Source organism: Xiphophorus hellerii, chromosome 6 (assembly GCF_003331165.1).
Source record: "Xiphophorus hellerii strain 12219 chromosome 6, Xiphophorus_hellerii-4.1, whole genome shotgun sequence".
Classification (NCBI taxonomy): Eukaryota; Metazoa; Chordata; class Actinopteri; order Cyprinodontiformes; family Poeciliidae; genus Xiphophorus; species Xiphophorus hellerii.
In genome coordinates, this window is record NC_045677.1 from 12,844,831 (window position 1) to 12,867,404 (window position 22,574).

The following is a 22,574-nucleotide window of genomic DNA, read 5'->3' on the forward strand; positions in this document are numbered from 1 at the left end:
ACATCAGTGCCCTGGAAACATTACAGTAACCATGGGAGAAAATAAAACTAACAGGGAAAGAGTCTTTTAAGGCTGTCGTTCACGCCCCTCTAACCCACCTATCCAAGCGTGCTTCGTCTCGTTTACACTCCATTTCCCACAATGCCACGCTGCTCGTCCTTGTCAAACCTGCCTTGGGTGGCTGACAGGAGTAGTAACGGTGGAGATACAAGAGCGTGGATGATGTCTGTCACATGAAGTCACTGCTGGGCGGCTGGCGTTTTAAGCTGTACAGAAAAATAGTGCCTTGGAAGTCCAGATATAACTTCTGTTAGCATTCCTCCATAGTTTATGTCTGAGCTGCGCTGTAGAACAGAGTAGCGTGGACGGTAATGTAGCGGGAGGAGCTAACAGCTAGCTTACATTACTTAACCTAGTACCGGTTGGTTAAACATCCGCTGAAGATCCCGCAGACGACTCAAAGTTAAACATCAAGAGTGGGATAGCCGTAAGAACCATTCGAGCTGGTGTGAGCTTCGAGGTAAGATACCGGGTGAGTTTTTTTTATTTTTTTATAGATGGCTTCATCCAGCTGGATGCAAATATTCACTGGGTTTGTTTGTGGACAAGTTTCAATAAGCCTGGGGCACCAAGGAGAGCGAAACACTTAAGTTATTTCAGCAGTTAACTTTATAAATGTCGTCACAGCCTAGTTGAGTAATATGAACAGTCACAATACAGAGTATTGAGTAATAAGTATAAAAAGAGCCCCATGTTTTATATGTTGCTCCTCTTTAACACGCCAGATTCAGATGAGTGCAGCTCAACCAAAGCCTGCTAATCAGCCATCAAATGAATTCAGGTCTGCTAGAACAGGGAAACGCCTAAAAAACATGTAGAGCAGCGTGCCTGGAGGACCAGGGTTGGGAAATACCGGTTAAAGGGATGAGTGGTGGTTATAAGACTTGTCACTTATGAGCAAATACCAGAACATTTTAACAGATTTAAAGTAAAAAAAAAAATGTTTAGGTGGACAAAGTTTGTTTGTTTGTTTCATCAGATGAGCTTAAATTATTTCTCCTAAATAATACAATTTATTAGCGTGGGGAAAAATGTAGGAGCCTTAGTTCAGCCAGCTGAGCAGCAGTTTGCAGCAACAAGTGAGGTAGGGTTAGCTTAGTTTTTCTTTAAGTGCCATACCTCCTCTGACATTTCATTAAAATACTTTTAAACCATACCGTAATGGTGTTATGGAAATATTTTCTCTGCTTTCTTAACTAATGAGTCTGTTTTTGCATTTTTCATCCATATTTTTCTTAAATCTGTTAGTGATTGTCTTATCAGCAGACATTAGGTGGCCCAGTTCAACCAGAATGGTGGCTAAAATATGAGGAAGACTTTATTAGATAGGCAGGAATATTAGTCAAGAGAGGAGAAAAATCTCAAGCATAAGGAAGAATTGGGGAGGATGTGAAACAAAGGCCTCTCCTGGTTCTCTAATGTGTTCATCTGAGAGTCTGTTCTCTTAAAGCTCTGGCGTACTGAGGCCAGAGTTGGTTACCTCTAACAACACGACTTTCCAGGAGACTCGCTGTTTGTACTCATGTTTCATTGCTCTCTTTGTCGTTCTGCTTCATTTCTGCGAAATGTTCAGTTTTAATTTGTAAAAGTTTTCAGCATCCAGGGAATTTAAACAGAGAAGTCAGCAATCTACCAAAATAAAATTTTCTGAAGTTTGGGTTTGATTTAATTGTTCTGAATCTCTTGTTATTGTTTGTATATTAAGCTGAACTTAAGCACTGCTTTTTGCAGATGAACTGTGTCCTAGTAGACAGTGACTTCAGTTTGTGGCTCCTCTCAGGTCTCAGAGCATCACAGAGGGTTTTATCTCATTGTCTTTCTGGCTAACCCTCACTATGCTGCTTTTGTTCCCTTTTGGCACAAAACAAAGGACGCTATTGTTCTTCAGGGCTTTGCTGATGAGACACACAGCTAAATGCTAGCTGGGACAAAGAGTAAAGAGCTAGAGAGAGATTTCTATCTGTTCTACTATCCTTTTTTTTATCGCTATCTCAGTTTATTGTGCAAATAAAGTTTTTGGATTAGTTGTCAAAAGGTCTCTTGCCAGAAATTTTAGGATCTGTTCAATTAATTTTATTAATGCATGCAAAAACAAATAAAAATTTTATGGAATGCAGGAATCTTTTAAAATAAATGTACATGTTAGCACACAGATTTACATTTAAAGACAGATTTTTTTTTTCATTGCATCAAACAAAATATTTGTTCCCTTCCTGTTTAATAAATTGTCTGAGCTTTTCCTGTTCAGGTTGAGTTAGGATTACTGGAATAATTTCTAAATGAAATTGATGACACCTGAGATTGTTTTACTTTTCTCAAATTTAGTACTTGACAAAAGTAAGATTACTATGCCTTTAAAACTTTGGAAAGCCCAGTTGAGGACATTACTTGTTTAGCTTAAGCTAAACGAAGACACATATGATGATGTATTTTGAGGCACACCTTAAACACACTGCTTCCTTAAGTGACATCACAAAAAAACTATTTGCAACAAATTACCTAAACTATAAAAAGATTACTCAAAACATTACACCCAAGTCATCCAGTTCCCAAGTTTAAGACTGGGCAATTTAAGAATTGCCCAGTCTTAAAGGGCAATTCTATCAAATACAAAGAAGATTTCTCAAAACTTTTGAATTTAAAAAAAATCAAAAATAACCCATGTTGCTATTCTGGCAACTGAACTGATTTTAATGTCTGACTAATGTCTTTTTGTTCACCTTATTTGAATATCTGCTTTAAATTGTACATACCAACACTCTCAGGCTTACGCATGTGATTAAAAGTTGTGAAGCTGACCCAATGTTCAACAGCCACTCAAAGGGTTAAAGGTTGCATGAATGACCAACTTGTGTGGTGAGATGATTAGCTCATGGGAAAGCAGGCAAGTCCCTTTGTTTCCAAAAGTAATGGCATTTCAACTCAAAAGGTTTGTCACTAAAACCTGATCTCAGTCAAGAGTTTTCAGATTAGATTGTCCTGATAGTGGAGGACGTGTTGTAAAGCCGAGATCTGGTGTCTTTGGCACTGGAGTTTGCTGAAAAACACAACAGACGGACACCTTTCACCTACTTACAGCTGGAAGTCCTCAGCTGTGTCCTTCCAGGGCCTGTTTTCTTTACTACAGCATAACATGTTGATGGTTTTCTCGGCAGTCATCTGACACAACATTTTGACTACTCTGATTCTTCTTGCTCATAGTGTCCTAAATGGAATAGATCTGTTTGTGTTCACATGATGTAGCTGTTCTTAAGGCAAACCCAGGTTTCTAAACAGTGTTTGCATGGGGGCAAAGTCATGCTTTGTCACTTGATCCTGATGCTTTTCCATAGTAGCAAGAGAATACATTTAGTCATGACACCATGCTTGTTTTATATTTAGTCCAACCTGAAACTGAACTGTCTTTTCTTTCTGCTGACCTCTTGCAGCTCTCACCTTTCTGTGGTACTTGCACCCCCACCCTCCTCGTGAGCTGAATGCATGAGTGGTGAATCCGCGGGGATGGGAAGTGGAGTCCAGAAACAGCTGTCCCCGCTGACGAAAGGAGAGGTGCTGCCTATCACTTCCTCCAGCCAGTCGGAAGCAAGCTATGAGGTGACGTCCCTTTTTTATGAAGATCTATGCATTCACTTATCTTGAAAAGGGGAAAAAAAATAATTTGGGCTATTTGAGTTAGTTGTCCATTAGACTTAAAGCGATTGATTAAGTTAATAATCTGTTATTTTTAGTAAGCAAGCGTTTGCATCGTTCTACATCACGTTTATTTTTTCCGATAGTCAGAAACCTAACTTGATTAAAAAAGGATATAACAGTTTGGTATGCATTTATAATTAAAGCAAGTCATTATAAATAAATTTGTAAGTAGAGATGCAGTGACCAAAACTTACATCAAATCACCAGCCAATACTGATTCTTGCCTTTAACCACTTTCATTTGAAGATAAAATGTTTGAAGTAAAAGGGAACAATGATTCACAATGACTTCCATAAAAAACTATTTAAATAAATCCAACTAAAAGCGGTGAGCCTCCTTTATCATTAAATGTAAATGGTTGTCTCTTTGTTTCCAGATTTCCAAAGTCTGCCAATATTTCTAAGTCCAGGATGTTCCATTTCAGTTTAAAAGTGATGAAAACTTTTCTGTATTTTAATCAGTAACTACTTCCAGACCAGAGTGTTGTTGCTGGCATGAGGTACCTCAACCAGTTTGGCTAAGGTGAATTCACTGGTTACAAAATCTGAATTTTGTGTTCTTGCCTGGCTAAACACCTGGTAGAAATTGTAAATGGTCCATTTCCAGTTACAAACTATTTTTTGGTGTTTAAATTATAGACTAAAGTCTTTCTTTCAAAAGCTATGATGACACTAGGAATAACATTTAAAACATAAGCATACAATAATTTATTCTCCTCAGTTCCTCAGTGGGAATAACTGCTGAGTTTTGTTTCTTTATGACATTGAACTCGTTGTACATTAAGGCTGTGACTGTATCGCTATCAGAATATCAGTGTGTCCGATGTTCGTATTGCAGACGACTGTCTGGTCTGCAATAATTGTTACTCAATATATTGTAAGTGTTATGAACTTACATTTACTTACCAGTGTCATATTTAGCCAGTTAGAGTCTCATGGGAAAAGATTCTCACCCTGGACACAAAATGCTGAAAGTCACAGAGTGACAGAAGCACAGATGAGAAACAGAAAGAAGAAAATGGGCATATATGCCAAATGATGTCATCATGACAAGCGTAGAGACAAACTACAATATAAGATTCAATTGAACCCAAACTTGTATGTAAGCAGACCCTGGACTTTCATGCCAATTATTCAGTGAATCTGGTAACCTGGCCAAGAGGTAAAACACACAAATCAAGCATCTCTGACGAACACATACATTCAGTTAAACATTAACTCACTTAACATTATCTGCAGCCACAGTGAATTAAGGCGACATCTGAAGGCGGAGGGCTTGACTCTCTTAAGCGTTTTTCTTTTCTATGTGTATTTTTATGCTGAAAATGTTTTGTTTTTATATTCCTAGTAGTACCATAAATTCAGGTTTTCAATGGATTTAATTATATGATGCAGCCTTTATTAATACATTTTGATATCAGTAAAGGCATCTTTTTAAATATTGCGTTATGAATGCCTTACAAGGCTAATATTTTATTTATTGTAGGATATCAAGTTCTACTGCCTGCAATCCATCCCCCTCTTACTGTATCTCAAATCAACTATCTGATTTTCACTCTGCTTCATGCTAAGTTTGACTAATTTAACATCCGTTTATGGGATGATTTGCGTTTATCCAACAATAACTCTGGCTTGATGGTAAACAGCATTTCAAACACACCTGTGTTCCTGTACAGACATTGTTTAGAATAACAGGATTTCTCCATGGCTATGCAGGACATCAAGGCGCAGTCGATCAGTCCTCAACTCGCTTTTCTCTGGGGCTTTAGCCGGAGCCGTGGCCAAGACCGCCGTGGCCCCGTTGGACAGAACGAAAATCATCTTCCAAGGTGAGGGACATGCTCTGCTGAGCTGAATTTAGTTTTACATGGTAAAAGACCTTAAGGAATTGGAGGTTTATATTATTTTCCTTCAAAAAAATTGGATGAATGATGTATGGAGATTAGTCATATTTTCTTCATCTTTGTGGTTTTCTTCCAGTGTCCTCAGCAAGATTCTCTGCCAAGGTATGTTCATTAAATATTTGAAGCTACTCGAACCAAAAAGTGGAATTTATCCCATTTTGGTCTGGATATAAAAATCTGATTTAAACCGTTGGCATATTTTTTCAGACTATGATATGGTTTAGAAAGCTATGAAGGTAAATAAATATCTTCTATGAACTATTACTAATTATTTATTTTGTAAACACTATGCTACAGGAAGCTTATAAGCTGATCTACCGCACCTACCTGAAGGATGGCTTCCTCAGTTTGTGGAGGGGGAACTCCGCTACGATGGTGCGAGTCATCCCGTACGCTGCTATCCAGTTCTGTGCACATGAGCAGTACAAAAGGCTGCTGGGGGGATATTATGGCTTCCAGGGGAAGTAGGTGTACTTTATTTTGCTCAGCCTGTTGGTGAAGTTTATTATTCATGACGAATTGGTGCCGTTATCTCTTTGTTCCAGGGCCCTCCCTCCAATCCCCAGGTTGGTGGCTGGGTCTCTGGCTGGGATCACAGCAGCCATGCTGACCTATCCTCTGGACATGGTGAGGGCCAGAATGGCTGTCACTCCCAAGGAAATGTAAGGCCATTTTTCATAGTTTATGCATATTCTTCTTTTTTTTTTTTCCAAAATATCTTTATTAGAATTTTAGTGGTTTAAACAAACAACTTGATCAGTATGCAAATTGTGGCAACAACAATAGTAGTATTACTGTTCAAGTCAAAATAAAATGCAAACAAAAAAGTACAACAAAATGTCTCTCACAATCCTGGTTCCAATACAACCCATCACATATTTTACATATCGTCTTTAAATTGAGATTTTAACAGTATATGCCCTCAAAAAGAATTGTCTTTGGGAACTGCAGTTAACATGTTCTTCAGTCACTTGTACCGTCTTCCGAGATGTTCAGATCCTTGACATACCTAATGAAGGGATTCCAGATGAACTCAAACAAATCTTGTTTTCCCTTTAATATATACGTAATTTTTTCCAGAGGGAGGGTAGATAACATCTGCTGTACCCATTGGTTTATGGTCGGTCCATGAGTCTTTTTCCAAAACATTGATATACATCTTTTCGCATTAAGCAAACTTAAGTTTATAAATGTCCGTTCATTTTTAGTATAATTATGTTTTTCAGGGTACAGTCCAAACACAAACAGCTTTGGCTCAAGAATTATTTGTTTGGAAATCATTTTCTCAATTACATCTTTTACCTCTTTCCAAAACAGTGTAATTATCCTACAATACCACATGCAGTGAACCAGAGTTCCTCTGTCCTCTGTGCATTTCGGACATACATCAGGAATCTCCCTGTTATACCTATTAAGGTCCACTGGTGTTATATAAACCCGCATTAACCATTTGAATTGAATCATTTTAAGAGATGTGTTGATAGAACTGGTGTGGGCCAGTTTACATGCTGTTTGCCAATCTTCCTCAGATATCTCTAGCAGTAAGTCTTCTCTCCAAGCCTTAAGTCTATCATGAGGTCCTTCTGATATATGTAACATTATTGAGTGATAAAATTCTGATATGATACCTTTCTTCAAACTGTCCTTTAACATTTTTTCTAAAGTTGACTTGGCAGATGCATATTCTTCTTAAATGTTCTTCAGTAAGCTTCACAAGATTTTCTTAGTTGCTGCTGGACCAGTATGTACAACCACTTTAGCACAAATAGGATTAAATATGCAGCAACATGCCAGAACACCTGTACCTGGACATAGTCATGCATCTTCAGAAATAATTAATTATAGTGATTTTCAAAGTCTAGACTCAAGACTTAATTAGAAGTCAGGCTAGGCCCAGTTCACACTTCACTCTGAGGCAATGTGAGTTCTGTGGTGCAAAAAGAATAAATGAACTGGACAAGTAAGAGCAAGAAATGCTGTACAATTACACAATTTGTAGAATTGAACAATGTTTCAGCAATTTGTCAGTGTGCGATGGCAGACCTCAGGGGACGATTCCCCGGTTAAACACACCTAATTAAATTAAATGAATGATTCATTAGGCATCTGCTACACTAGACATAAAGCTGAGTAGGTAATTCAGTTCAGCCATGTTTGATGAGGGGCACAGCTAAAATATGTAGGATTTAGGCACAGAGTAAGATTGTTGCTGCTTCCTGTTTGTCTTAGTGATGTCACCTGCTTGGCCAAGACTCGACTGCCCTTCAGACTGGCAGCCATGTAGCAGAGACCTGAACTCAGGCTTTGCTGAGTTCAGGTCACCCAGTAGCACCAGAGACCCAGAAAGGATGCTGCTGAGAGTGGAGTGACCCGATACTTGTTTTTGATGTTTTTGTTTTTTCCCCCTCTGTTTAGGTACAGCAACATTTTACATATTTTTGTGCGAATCTCTCGAGAAGAGGGCTTGAAGACGTTATATCGAGGTTTCACTCCAACTATCCTTGGTGTCGTACCCTATGCTGGTCTCAGCTTCTTTACTTATGAAACGCTAAAAAAGTTGCATGCAGGTATTAAATGCTTTGAATTAATTTCTTACATAAAACAAATTATTTCAAGCAAATTTTTTTTAACATGTTGTTACATTGCAACTACAAAGTTCAATGTCTTTCTTTGGGAAATTTATGTAATAGATCAACACAAAGTAATAAATAATAGTGAAGTGGAAGGAAGTAGGAGTGGATGATATTTACTTAGATTTTGTCATGATATCTTGTGGTCCTTATTGGGATAGCAGTAAAATTATTGATAACAAAATACTTTTCAAAGCCTCACAAATACTGCTTTTAAAAACCCCAAAACAAACACATAATCAGCATAAAATTACAAACAAGTTACATTAATAACTGTGATGTATTCACTAAGCAGCACACAATAACTCTATTAAATAATTTTTACTATAAAACATTTTTAAACGGAAATCTTTTGCTATGACTGCACAATTTTGTGTTGGTCTATCAAATAAAATCCCAATAAAATACATTGATAATAGTGCAACAAAAGATGTGAAAAAGTTCAAGAGGTGTAAATACTTTTTTGCAGTGTGCTCCTGCCTTATAACTTCCTGTCTCATGCAGAGCAAAGCGGACGCTTGCAGCCTTACTCCTACGAGCGTCTGGCTTTTGGAGCCTGCGCCGGCCTGATCGGCCAGTCGGCGTCCTACCCTCTGGATGTGGTGAGGCGGCGTATGCAGACCTGCAGGGGTCACAGGTCACACGTACGGCACCATCCTGGGCACCATGAAGGAAATCGTGTCCGAGGAGGGGGTTGTCCGAGGCCTGTACAAAGGTCTCAGCATGAACTGGGTCAAAGGACCTGTAGCAGTGGGGATCAGCTTTACTACCTTTGACCTTACACAGATCCTCCTGAGGAAGCTGTATCAAAAGGGATAAACCCAGTAGCACCAGAGACCCAGAAAGGATGCCGCTGAGAGCGGAGTGACCTGATCCCATGAGCTGCTGGACGTGAAACAGAACAGAAAACTGAGAGAATGTTTATTAGTGGAAAGAAACAAACGCACAAAGACTAACAACGGGCTCCTTAGGTTGAAACGTGAGGTGAATGTACCTACTACAACCAGTTGTCAAGTGCAATATGGTCACTTTACTGCGTGCTTATAAATTGTAATGCTCCAGGCCTGTGGAGAGGATTTCTGTGAAAGTTTAGAGGTACGGACATGGAGGTCTCACATTGGGTTTAAGCTGTTAAACCAAAGGTAATAATCTGAGTTTGTTGCAGATTATATGTTGGCATGTTTAAAAAAAGAGTTGAGTTTTTTTTCCCCCACCACTGCATAGCATTAACCACAGCAATTTGATCAAAAGTTCAAGGTCATGTGTTTTCAACTTCACCCACAGGTAATTAAATAACACACAAGCTGTTTTATGCCAGTGCCAAGACAGTTGAGTATTAAGTGTCCATATTATTTATGTTGATTTCAGTGTAAACATGTTAGCTTTTTAAAAAGAAAAGTGCATCAGTGCAAATTTCGTTCCCCTTGACATGTGGTTGTCGAGGAATAAATCATTCTGATCTTTTAATCAAACACTTCCTGATGTAATCCAGTAAAACGCCCCCTAGTGAATATCACTGTTGTTAGGTTTACAGTCCTGTTGCTGCTGGTGCTATAGCAATGTGCTAATTTGTTTTTAACTAGTGTTGAGGATTGAAGATGTGCAAGACTGAGGCATTTTAATGACCCTCCTTATCTGTATACAGGTGATGTCTTCCGTTTGCTGTCAGTACTGATGGCTTCTTGGTGTGTTTCTATACATACCTTTAGAAGAGAAAAGATGATGGCTGTGGCTGTGAAAGGTCACTGAAACAACTTTGAAATCTCCGTTTTGGGGAGGATTATGGGTGTAGAGCTGTAGCAGCAGGTACCGACTGAATAAGTTGACTGGAAATATGCAAACACCTACCTAATATGTGATTTTGAAATGTTTTGTTGTACTTTTTTTTGTTGTGTTCTCAGTGTTGTCTTTATCTAATTATAACACCTTGTGAGTTGGTGTCAAGCAAACGACTCTTTCTATAGCCAAATTGCTCATTTTGCTTTCGGTTCAGCAGCTTAACAAAGCTTGACATTATTGATGCAAGCTGACTGTCGCTGAAGAGTGCCAGTGGTTTCTATACTTAGAACTGACATACCAAGGCAGGATGGTTGAGCTGCTAATGCACAGCCAAGTGGAGCAGAGTGCAGGTCCAGGCAGACTGGAGAGCAGATATGCAAGATATGATTTGTATTTTATGCCCTTATGGAGCTGAACAACATCATTTAATGTTTGTTTGACGCATTTTCTTTCTGTGTCCTCCAGAATTTTTTGCAGCCCTCATAAAGATGTGTAAAAAAGCGTTTGGACAAATTAGTTTTTTCTTTATTGCATGTGAAAATGAAACAACTGAGCACATTTATTCATGCGGTGGGGGGGAGAATCCCAGTTAAATCCCCTTAGGGTAAATATACTCTGATGCAATCCAATGGGATTTTTATATTTTTTGCCAAAAATCTTGGTCCCAGCTGACCAAAGCACAAGGTTTCAGTAAAATTCTAAGTGGGATGCTTTTGAGCTCATCTCCTACGAGCTACTGGGAACCAGTTACTGCCAGTTGCATTCGTATCAATTTCCGATCCAACTCTGTAGTGGCAAACTTTGATCAGCTTTGTGTCTGTAACCATGGTGACGTCTGAGCCAGTGTATGAGGCTTAAATAACACGGTAACTACAGCCTGAATGAAGGCTAATTTCTAACACTCAAGTGCCTAGCAGCAATAGCTTCGTTTTTAATATAACAGCTGATTCTGCTAACCTATGTCGAGATTTTGAACTGTCGAGTGTTTAAGAAACAGCAGCTGTTTGAAAGGCGTTTTAATATCAATGACTGAATGTATTAACTAGTGTACAGGTCCAGATTTACTATGTGAATTTTGTAAGACTAACTGCCTTGCAGAGTATTTTTGTCTGAGGTTTTATTGTTCTTATATAAGATTCCCAGTTCATTCCAACACTTTTTGGGCTGATATTTAAGGACAGCTTCATTTTAAAATGAGCTTTAAAAATGACATTTAGTGTCTGCTTCTCTACAAAGAGAACAGAAAGACAATCAGAAAAATGCCAAAAAAGTTGGAGGTTTTGCTTGTTAATCGGATAAAATTGGACGACAACAGCTTTAAAAGAAATAAAGTAACTTTAATTTCAATAAGAAGGCTGCAGTTGTATTCTGCGGCAGATGATATTGTGGAGTTTACTTTGGTTGCAGCTGTTTTTGTAACTCCATGATTTGTGCCAATTGAATGTAACATAGCTACTAAATAGCATCATCATTTGTCCAGTCTATAGTGATGACTGGTGTATATGTGGGAGTATGTTCAAATATCAGATTCTTCAAATAAAACTGGATGTTCAAGGTGCAGTGATTTGTATTCATCTGTTCCCTGTGTGTGTGTGTTTCATATACCGTATTCATGTATAATGCAGCGCCATACCAGACAAAGAGGATAAAATCCTGAAGAAAAAAACTGATGCCACACATTCTGGAATAATAACGACATGGTAGCTGTTCAAGACAGGAAAGACAAAAGAACCTGTTATTCAGTTGATGCAGACGTGAGTTGGTTTTTGTATTTTAGATCCATGTGACTCAAAGTCAGAGGTACGATTTAAAATTGGATTTGTTCAAACTAGACTAGTTGTTTTGCCATCATGGAGCAGGAGGATAAAGGAAATGAAAACTTACAAAAAGTGACATCTTGGAGTCATCAAATCTCTATAGCAACTTTCAGATTGATCTGCATGCCAACCATATGTTTTACAGGCATATTAGAGAGGTATTAATATTTTCATATTAGAAAACCCTTTAGTCAACATGTAATTTGATAAACTGTCCTGCAACTTTGTCTGGAATAAGGATTTTGGGTCAGATGAGATTAAGATTGAGCTTTTCGGTAATTGAGATTTGTCTGGTCTAAAGTATAAATTATGAATATGTGGGTCCAACTTCATAAAATGTTATAGGAGAAATGCATGAACTGTCCTATTGGCAAAAGGGTTTTATACAGATGCATGTAAAGAAAATTTGAATATTGTGAAAAGGTTCAATACTTTTTATTACTCACTTTATAATATAAAACTCACACAGTGAAACATTTCAAGCCTTTTTTGTCCATGTAATTTTCAAGGTTATGGCTTATAAATATCAACACCTGAAATAATTTGGTGGCTCAGAAAAATAAAATATTACATAAGATCAATTATATATATATATATATATATATATATATATATATTTTAGACAGACATGAAAGGATTACACTATGCAACACAATGGCCCTTGAACCTCCTTTTTGCTATCTGTGGTACTTGGTTTTGAAATTCACCTTTTTGTTTTTATTTTAATTTAGTCAATAGACTTTTTTGGTAATGCAATTTGGAATTGAAGCTAAAAGTGTGCTATGCAAATAAAGTCTTATTTTTAGTATTGTTAATTATTTTCTCTGTGCTGCCCTTGTTCCCTTCCAGGTAACACTCAGTCTACAGATAGCCAGTGTGTAAGGACATATTTTATCCACTGGAGGGCGCTTCGCTCTCATTATTCCGTGGCCTTCTCTGGGCTGCAGCGCCTCATAAAAGCCTGCAGGGGGCGGAAGAGCCTCGTTCTTGTAGAGGAAGAAAGAGACTCAGCTCAGGAGCTTCGCTTTATTTGACCGAGGCCGCGTTCACGCTTTGAACTTGACCGTGAAAGCATTCAAACGCTGTGAAGTAAATGAAAATGGATGAATAATTAAATTAAATTATATTAAATCTTTTATTACGATGTCTGAGGTTTGGTTTTTATTTAGATTCTTTTTTTCTCTGCCTCAAGAGTCATTTTGAAATTTGATTTGAGCGTGAATGCTTGTATTCTTTCTAAATCAGCAGTTATATTTGCATTGCTCTCCTTACGGACAGCCTCCTTGTGTGCATTTTTCTTGATGTGGGAAACAAAAGGAACAATAAGAAAGCAGCCAAAGGGAAGACAGAAGGCTAATTAGAGACTGAAGGAGAGAGAGAAGGATGGGGGCTGTTGAAGGATGTGGTTGCTATAGATACTTGGCATGATGCCGGATGGAGGCAAAGCCAATTTGCATTCATTCAGATGATGGTTGCACACACAATAAAAACGTCACTGGACACATGGCTTTCATTTCCATTTCGGATCCTTTAAGTTAAATGTTAAAACTGTTCTGTTTTTTAAATTCTCATTCAGAAAATATTAAAAACTAATTTAGTGCATTAAGTTGACCTACCTACACCTAAGGAAATTTACTAATACCTACAAATAAATGTATTAATATTTGCACTGTTCAAATCTTTCAGCTCACATAGTAATTATTTTGTTGCTGGTCTAAGTACAATAGTGCCTTTAAAAATATATATTGTTAGATTTTTTTGACACTTACAGCAGTGAAAGCAATTGTTATTTTTATCTTTTGTTCAAATCACAAGCAACTTCAATAAGAAAAAAAATATAAATATATATATACACATATTCCACACTGTGAAGGCCAGTGCAGAGCTTTGCAGGCCTAAATGATTCCCCAAATTTGACAGCCAGAAAAAACAAAAACAAAAAAAAAAACAGCAAAAAGGAACATTTTAGATGCCATTTTCTTTTTTTAAAATGGGAACTATTTTATTTCATTCTAGCCAATCATATTCAATATTTTTGACTTGGGTTTAAACCAGAGATTTGACTTTTAATTATCTCAGCAGCAGCTTAGCTTGACTTCATCAGGCCTCTAAAATAATGGCACAATGCTATTCCTTTTTTTTTGTTTTAATATATTGTATAAATTATTTTTCCTTTCACTGATTAATAGTTTAGGCTTTTAAATGATGTTAAAATTAATCACTTGAACAAAATAAACAATAATAGGAGCAGTGAATAAATTTGACAGTTATATGTTTGGCATAAGAACTAAAATAGAAGGCAAGCAAATACCAAAATTAGAGACAAAAGATGTTGTATAAATATATATTTACTTTACATTACATTTTACATTCGCCAACCAGGGCCATTTACGAACACAGGAATACATTTGTAAAACAATTCAAATGAAACACATCATCCTAAACAAGAGTTTAAACAAAGACATAATTTTTTTTTATAATTGTTGTATTTCTGTTCATTAGATTGCTAAATTAAATGAAACAGTATTTTTACTTCTCAACACAACAAATATAAAATCTCAAACAGTAGAAGCTGACAGTGCAGGGAAACCTGAAGGTGCAAAAAATAACGCAATCTAAAACCGTAACATAAAGTCAGCTGAACTTATTTTTTTTATGTATTAGTTATTAACCAAGACATCAATTTGTTAGCATTAAAACACTGTTCAAAGCAGAACTGAAGAGAAAACATTTTTATGTACGAAATAGTTAGGCTGTTAATGCCAAGTTAAATGGTAAGCTTAAAATTAAAGAAAGACTGTTAAGAAAATGTAAAACAATGCCTTAGTTGGTCATATCTGTGAGTCAAATGTTCCAGCATCTCTTCAATCTGCAATACAAGAAGAGAGACAAAATTAACATGATAATTCGGTAACAAAGTAAAGAGACAGAAACTTTAAAAATATTCACAGGATCACAGAGATTCCCTAAAATATAAATGAGGACCTTTTTTTTTAATTGCTGGTGGAGTTACGAAGGACACACCCTCCTCATCACCACCAAATCTGTCTGTATCTCAGTCTGCACTCAGTCACCTCTGACCCCAAAAGTCTGGAACATCACGAGAACGCACACACACTCACAAGGAGACCCCACCATTTCCCTACCACACCCTGCCAGCAGGGAAACCAGACACACTCACCGTTCTGCTGTCTGGTTTTGCAATGTCATGACGAACATGATAAGAACCTGACTAGTGGAGGAACAGGAGCTAATCCTGATTTGTTCAGACTTTCATCATCTAATCTATGAAGGAGGAAGAGTGTGCATTTGAGTGATTCAGCATCACCCATATGTCTGACAAACCCACTGTTCACTTTTCAATCACACTGGACTAAGAGTAAAAACATAGCAGTGGATCATGGTTATTTTAATTTTTTTAATGAAATGTGAGGCTACTTTTGGGGAGAACACAAAAACAAATTTTAGAAGAAATTAAATATTAACCATGAAAATAATTCTATTTTTAAACAGTCATATTAGTGCGTAAATTTAATGTGCAATAGGAATTAAATAGGTACATTTTATTTTCGTTACAAAACCTGCATAAACATTTGGTTTTGAATATATTTGGAGAAGTTGGCTCAATGCAGGGTCTGGTACAAAATTAAGAACTGTCATAAGACTTGTTGTTGGAGCAATAATTTAGGGTTTGTATCCAGAATAGCTGGAATGACAGTGTTAATGCTAATGTCAAAATTGCTAACAAGCTGAGCTTCTTAACACATAGGCAGTCATGGCTAGCAAACAATACAGCTGTGGTTTTCAGGGAGAATCTAATATTTATTTTCTCACTATTGCTAAGCTATTTAATATTGTGTTCAATATTAAATAGCTTAGCAATAGTGCCAATGCTAAATTCACACTTGCTAGCTTGCCAAGTTTCTTAACATTGAGCCAAAGAATGACACATCTTAAAGGTGTTTTTCAGGAAAAAAACCCCCCAAAACATTTAATGTCTAGTTGCAAAAACAGATTTAAGACGTTTGTGTCTAGATTTAGCTAGTTAAATGTTCAAGAAAAGGACTTGCTTGCTAGCTAGCTGAGCTTTTGACTCTGATCCAGTTGTTGCTAATGGACAGAATATTTTAGCAGGAAATTCAGTTCAGGTTGATTCAATTCAAAAATACTTTATTAATCCGAGAGAAAAATTAAACGTTGAAACATGTAGCATTTTATTCAAACAGTTGTTGTAAATGCTAATGGTTGCTGGCAGGAAGGATTTGGTCTGAATACACTTTGTTGTTGTATGAAAACAATAATAGAATAGAATAGAATTCAACTTTATTGTCATTGCACTGTCACAAGTACAAGCAAGTGCTCTACGAGATATAAATATTTATTTACAGATGTACAAGACTATGTATGTATGGACTATAAGGGGTTATAGCAAGAGATATAGATATTGTGTATAAATATAAATATGGGAGCTATATGCACAGATTATACAGATTGTACAGAATATACAAGAATGTTAGGGAATGGATTATAGATAAATAATGGCAGATAAAATTTACAGGTTGTATGTGTGTGTGAAGAAAACAGTCCGTGATGTGTGTGTGTGTGTGAGGATAGTCCATGTGTTATTGTTGTATGAGAGGATAGGGGAGTACAGTCCTTATAGTTTATGTTTTATGTCAGGAGGCGTGCATGCTGTGCACTGTGATTTATTACAACAGAAAAAGATGTCAAAAGTTCTATTTTTTAAAAACTTTTTCAATAATGTTTTAAGTCCTAACTACAGACATTTTTTTTTTTATCGTGGGGGTCTGTTAAACAGAAGGCCAAACAGATGATTGAATCATGAAAGAAACAGTGGAATGCTTCTTAGTCGTTCATGGCTCTACTGCCAAAGAGAACCCAGCAGGTATTCTTGCTGTGATAGGAAGATTTTTCTGCATTCATAAAACTTGATTGTGGAGCTATCAAACAGGAATAAACTAATTCATTTCAGTACAAAACTAAAAAAATAATCTCTATATACATATAAATAATTCCATAAAATATTACAAATAACTAACTAGAATATTCTTAAAATTATTTAGAACTTTAACAGTTTTGCTTAGCATTACATTTTAAAAATACTTGGAATTTATTTGTCTTATAAAAGTATAGAATTTGATGATTTGGCAGAGCTGTTATGACCAAGCTTTGGGTTTAAGCCATCTTAAGCAGAATCTGACAATGAAGTTCTGTATGATTACCGAAATGGTTGTTAAACTTTTCACATGTCTAACAAAAATTATCCCGTCTCCTGTTATATTAAAAGGTAAAAAAACAAAAAGAAAAAAGGAAAAAAGGCAGAGTTTGCTGAGGTCGTGCTAAAGTGTGAGATGAAACTGTAGGACTAATTCGAGTTTCTTTAAATCCAGCATCATCGAACACACACACACACACACACACACCCCTTCTGAAATTGTGTCTGTCCAACAAAGACGTTCCAGAAGCTCCCTCATTATAAATACATGTCATTGGATCACAGCTAGTCTGAATCCCTGAGTCTGCTGCGCTCTAAGTGGCCGTGACTGAGCCCTGAATGGGTGGCCGAGCCACGGCTCTGCCAATAAAGCCAACCATGTTGGGGTGTGTGCGTGCGAGTGTGTGTGTGTAGCTTCGGCCTGTGAGAAGAAATGCCTCGTAGCAGGACAAGGTCAGAGGTTTGGATGACTAAAATATACAAGCATGTGTGCAGTACGTGTCATATATATATATATATATACATATATATATTTAAAAAACTATAAAAAAAAAACCTTAAAAAAATGAATAAATAATTTTGGTGCAGAAATGGCTGGATTCAGCTGAATTGCGTTAACTGCTGCATGTGCGATGGTGGTTTTACTTCAAATCTGGGGCAATAAGTTTCCTGCTGCCTCAACAACAAAGCTGCATAAATCAAGTCCTAGCTCCCTTAGAGGGAGTGTGTGTGTGTGTGTGTGCATATGCATCATGTGTGAGTGTTAAGGAGCTCCTCCTATCTTGTTATGCAGGGGACATGTGAAAGTGTCTCTATCCCTGTGGAACCACAAACCAGGCCACAGTGTTGTTGTACCCTCATTCCTCCAACATCTACCACCACGACTTCTATTTCTGACTCATGGCTTGGATCTCTTTCTGGGTTTTACAAACTTTTCCTCACTTTCACTACACTTTGAATAAAGTCCAAAGAAGATCAACAAATTATTAGCCTGTTGGATCGACAAACTGTAGGTATGCACAAGGAAATTGCTCAGTGTTGGTATATCACGGACAGCAGCCAGTGCTCAATTATAAGGTGGAAGAAGAATGTGAATGGAAATCCTTCACTGGTTTGAAAATCTAAGGCAAATTCATATGCACGGCACACTTACCAGATTTTATTTGAATTATAATAATAAAAAATCATGCATCTTTTTTGTTCCATTTCATAATTATGCACTACTTTGTGTTGATTTATCATGAAATAAGAACAAAACATATGTATGTTTGTTGCTAAAATGTGAAAACATGAAGATAAAGTCAAGGGAAGAGCAGCACCTTTTCATCAGGAACATCAGGAATCGTATTGCATTAAAGTTTATCTGTTTTTAATCATTTTAAGTTTTCATTCTTGGCCTGAAATGAGACCTGAGCTCTAGAAAATGTTTGACTTTTGGAAATCTCAAAGTTAAGGTGAAAATTACAGAACAGATGAAACACAAAGAGTCCTGGTTTGGTAATGCTAGCTATGCTAGTCACTAACAGAGAATAAAACATTATTTAAAATATCAGCTTGACGACCACCATCTCTTCTCTTTAAGAGAAATCAGAACTGGCTAAAATGGTGTGTACAAAACTTTAAGATGTTCTCGCTGGAGAATCTCAAGCCAATACTGAATGCCAATAAATAATATATTCATATTTTACATAAAAAGCCAGGGATTTTGCATGTTTCATATTTAGGTACTACCTCATAATGTATAAATGCAAATTGAAGATTACTGTATCACTTGTTATGGTGTACAAACAACAAGATAAAACAACAAAAGTCCATATTTATTTATCCGTTATCAAATTTCCCCAACATATGTACACCATTAAATGGTGTTAACTGCAAATGCATGCCAATATTTTACATTTTATTTGTAAAACAATTTGAAAAATATGTATGTATGTAGGTTTGTGGTGATGACATGTAGAAATCTTCAAGGTCTATGAATAATATGCATTAATGCTTTAGATGCATTCCCTTCAAAGCCCACTGTCTCCTCAGATAGATCACACGATGGAATGACCACAAAACGGTTTTGTTTATCAGTCACATCAAACCATTTCTGTCAATGAGAAACTAAAATGTCTGTGTGAGAACTAAGAGGAGATTTTTTTATTTGTGTTGCTTTATTTTGTTTATTTGGTTTACTTTGCCAATAGTTTCTGTCCAGCACCACTGTTATGGAAATGTCAAATTCCTTGTGTGGCTTTATAGATGCAAAAACACATTTATTGGCTTTGGAAGAAATAATTATGGGATCTTTAGAGTTTCAAGGAAAGTTGAAATAAGTCCACAAATAAAATAAAGCAAAGGCTTTCGGATGATGAATCAAGTCACCAGAGGATGAAAAACCCCCCACCAAGAATGGAGATTATTGAACAAAGAACAGAGCAGGGTGTGTGTGAAACAAAAAACAAGAAAATTATTTAGCATATGAGAGACAGACAGGTCCAGGTAGCGTTTTAGCGGTGCAGGGACCCAACATGCAGACAAAGCAGCAGCAGAACACAGACATTTCCGCCCTCTCTTTTCCCACAGAGGCCGAGGCTGTGCCAGAGCCAGCGGGTCTGTGGGCCTGTTGAGGGGACCGTGAGGGAGCTGTCCCAGTCTGCGCAGCTAATGAAGCCTGAAGCCACCAGCATGAAGAAGTGGAGTGAGCCAGCTTTGCTCCTTCGACCTCGATCTCCCCTTACAAAGCTCCTAAAGAGATCAGGTACTCCTCACTGAAGAGACACAGTAAAATTCACATTCAAAAATGTGAATGTGTCTGAAGATGTAAAGAGGCTGCAAAGATGGGAGACTCGAATGGAAGTTCACATTCCTTCAACTTGCAACAATAGCTACAATGGAACGGTTAAATCAAAGCATACCACTGTTTCAGAATGGCCCAGTCAAAGGCCAGATTTAAATATAGATTGAAATACTCGGAAAGATTTGAAAGTTGATGTAACGTTCATATGATCTTACAGAACTGAGTTTGAACTTTGTTGCAAAAAAGGACAGAAATGTAATTCCAGAGCAGTACAACACTGAGGGAGCCAAACGACAAGATTGTTCTGCAAATCCTTTTTTAGTGAGACCAAATACAAAAGCAAAACATTGTTTTCAGATTTTTCCATTCTAAAATATTTTTAAAACCACTCATCATTTTCCATCCACTTCACAATTGAGCTTGTTGATCCATCTGATAAAATCGCAATGAAATATACTGATGTTTTAAGCTATAATGTGACAAAATGAGAAACATTCAAGAGCTCTGAGCACTTATGCTTTAAATCGTTTTTAGCTAGACCAGCATTAATATTTGTTTTCCATTCATATGTTCAATTAAAGATATTGCTCCTGTAACAATAAGAAGCTGATGATACAAAACCAAAACATGATGTCAAGGTGGTATTACATAAAAAAAAGAACTAAAAATCTGGACATTTTCCTCCACATATATTATTTTGCTTGTGAAGCTACAGAAGTGATTTGTAAAGTTAATGTTTTATTCTTGTAAAGAATATTGTAACGTATGACCATTCTTTCTCTTCTCAACAAAAGATGGAGAAGTGCAAGTTTATAAACCAGTGCACTCTTGGCAATCTCCTCGGTCATGGAAATGCAGAGCCTTGCTGAAAATGTTGCCGTCAATCAGTGAGAAACAAAGACAGACGTCTCGCTGCAGAGACCAACATGTCAGTCAGAGAAAAAAAATGCCACAGAAAGGCAGAGGTGTGAGAAGAAAAGGCTTAGCAGACAACACAGTCCCTCCTTTAGCGAGGGTGGTTTAACTACAGCCTGCCCGTCTTTCTGCCTGTCTGCAAGAATATGATGAAGGACCCGACCCGATCCTCTCCGAACAAACAAAACGGAGCCAATAATGGATAGGAGTGCTTATCAAATAGCCCTGTGATTTCATTTGCATTCGACAAGACCCAGACGATCGCCAAACACGCACGCACACACACACACGGATGTGCGCCACTCATGAACCAGACAACCTCTTGACTGGCCTTGACCCTTGAACTCCAGGGTCCTCTTTCACCTGCTGCAGGACTATTCATGCTGGAAGGGCCGTCTAGCCGGAGCCTGGCTGATCTGCATATGTCCTCGCAGGATTCCCACGCTCTGAGCTCAGACCTCACCGTGGCGGTATTCATAAGAAAACATTATGAAGATTTGCATTGTGTCTGTGCTGTCTGACTTTTTGCTTGATGACCCTGGTTGCCATGGCTCAGAGCCATTGAGGCTTTTTTTGCTCCCTTTCAAATGATCTGTAGGTATTCTACAGGACCATGTCTGACAGGGACACAAAATTTAGCTGTATTTGCAACACACAAGCGTATTATAATATAATGCCCGACTTGCATTGTCCCTCCCCCTCCCTCAGTGCCATGCTTCCCTCTCTTTGTTTCCATCCTGCACTTGTTTTGTTGTTTCGTTCTCCAGCACATCAAGGGTAAACTCCTGACTCGCCTTGCCTTTTCCTTCCTCTTCCTCCTTCTTGACGACCTGCCCATTGGCTGAGAGACGCTCGGAGCGCTCACACTGGCTGCTGTAACCCACGGAAACGATTATGTGGCGAGCACCAGGCTCCCGTGTAGCAGGGGGTGTTTGAGGATTATTGTGAGAAATGGGTGAGAGCATCTTCTTCTGATAATGTGACTGTCAGATGGGAAAGGGTGCAAAGCAGATAGAGGGGAAGGCGACGGAGGGCGGGTAGGCGCGGCATATGGACATCTTCGTCAGCCTATGCAAATGGGTCAAGACGTGTTCGCATATGCAGACAAATTCACCCCCCACCATTCTGTTCTTCATTAATGGATCCTTCTGAAATCCAGACACCCCCAGCCGCCACCATCCCCTTCCTCAAATAACCTTTCGCTCCATCTACCCCCACCCCATAGTCTGGACCCTGTAACCCATGTCTCCCTCAAACCAGACACCCTAAAAAACCTCCCCAGCCCCCCTACGTCCTCCCCCACATGTCGTCCTCTCTGCTCTCTGCTCCTCAGCTCCCACGACCAGCAGACAGAGCCCATGATTCACGTGACCGCCATTTTGCTGCCCACACCAGACCTAACTGTACGACGCAGCAGCTGCCTCGATGGGCAAAATGCAAATAGGAGCGCTGCTTTGTTGCTCAGCTGCCCTGATCAGATGAAGCAGCATCCCCCCCCCCCAAAAAAAGCACCAGTTCAGGCGAATGCAAAAACAGCTGCTTGAGGTTACATATCAACTCGTGCAGGATATTATTTTTTTACAGTGCTACTCCAAACTCTAAAAACCACACCAAGTGGTTAATTTGACTCATTTACTTCTGGCTGGTGGGTTTTTATGTTTCATATGAGACTCTTTTTCTAAAGAACTCCATCACCCTATGGTTTGTTTAATGCCATGGTAACCAGACATCCATGTGCATGAACACAAGACCATCT

At 37.9% G+C, this 22,574-nt stretch overlaps 1 protein-coding gene across 1 annotated transcript; it reads left to right on the forward strand.

Moving 5' to 3' along the window:
• Window positions 1-147: 147 nt before the first annotated feature.
• slc25a42 (solute carrier family 25 member 42) lies at window positions 148-11,625 on the forward strand. The gene is given in 9 exon segments (XM_032565543.1): window positions 148-520; window positions 3,489-3,654; window positions 5,469-5,581; window positions 5,733-5,758; window positions 5,954-6,120; window positions 6,202-6,318; window positions 8,072-8,223; window positions 8,791-8,909; window positions 8,911-11,625. Coding segments are annotated over 8 exon segments (894 nt in total). The 5' UTR covers window positions 148-520; window positions 3,489-3,649; the 3' UTR covers window positions 9,106-11,625.
• Window positions 11,626-22,574: the final 10,949 nt, after the last annotated feature.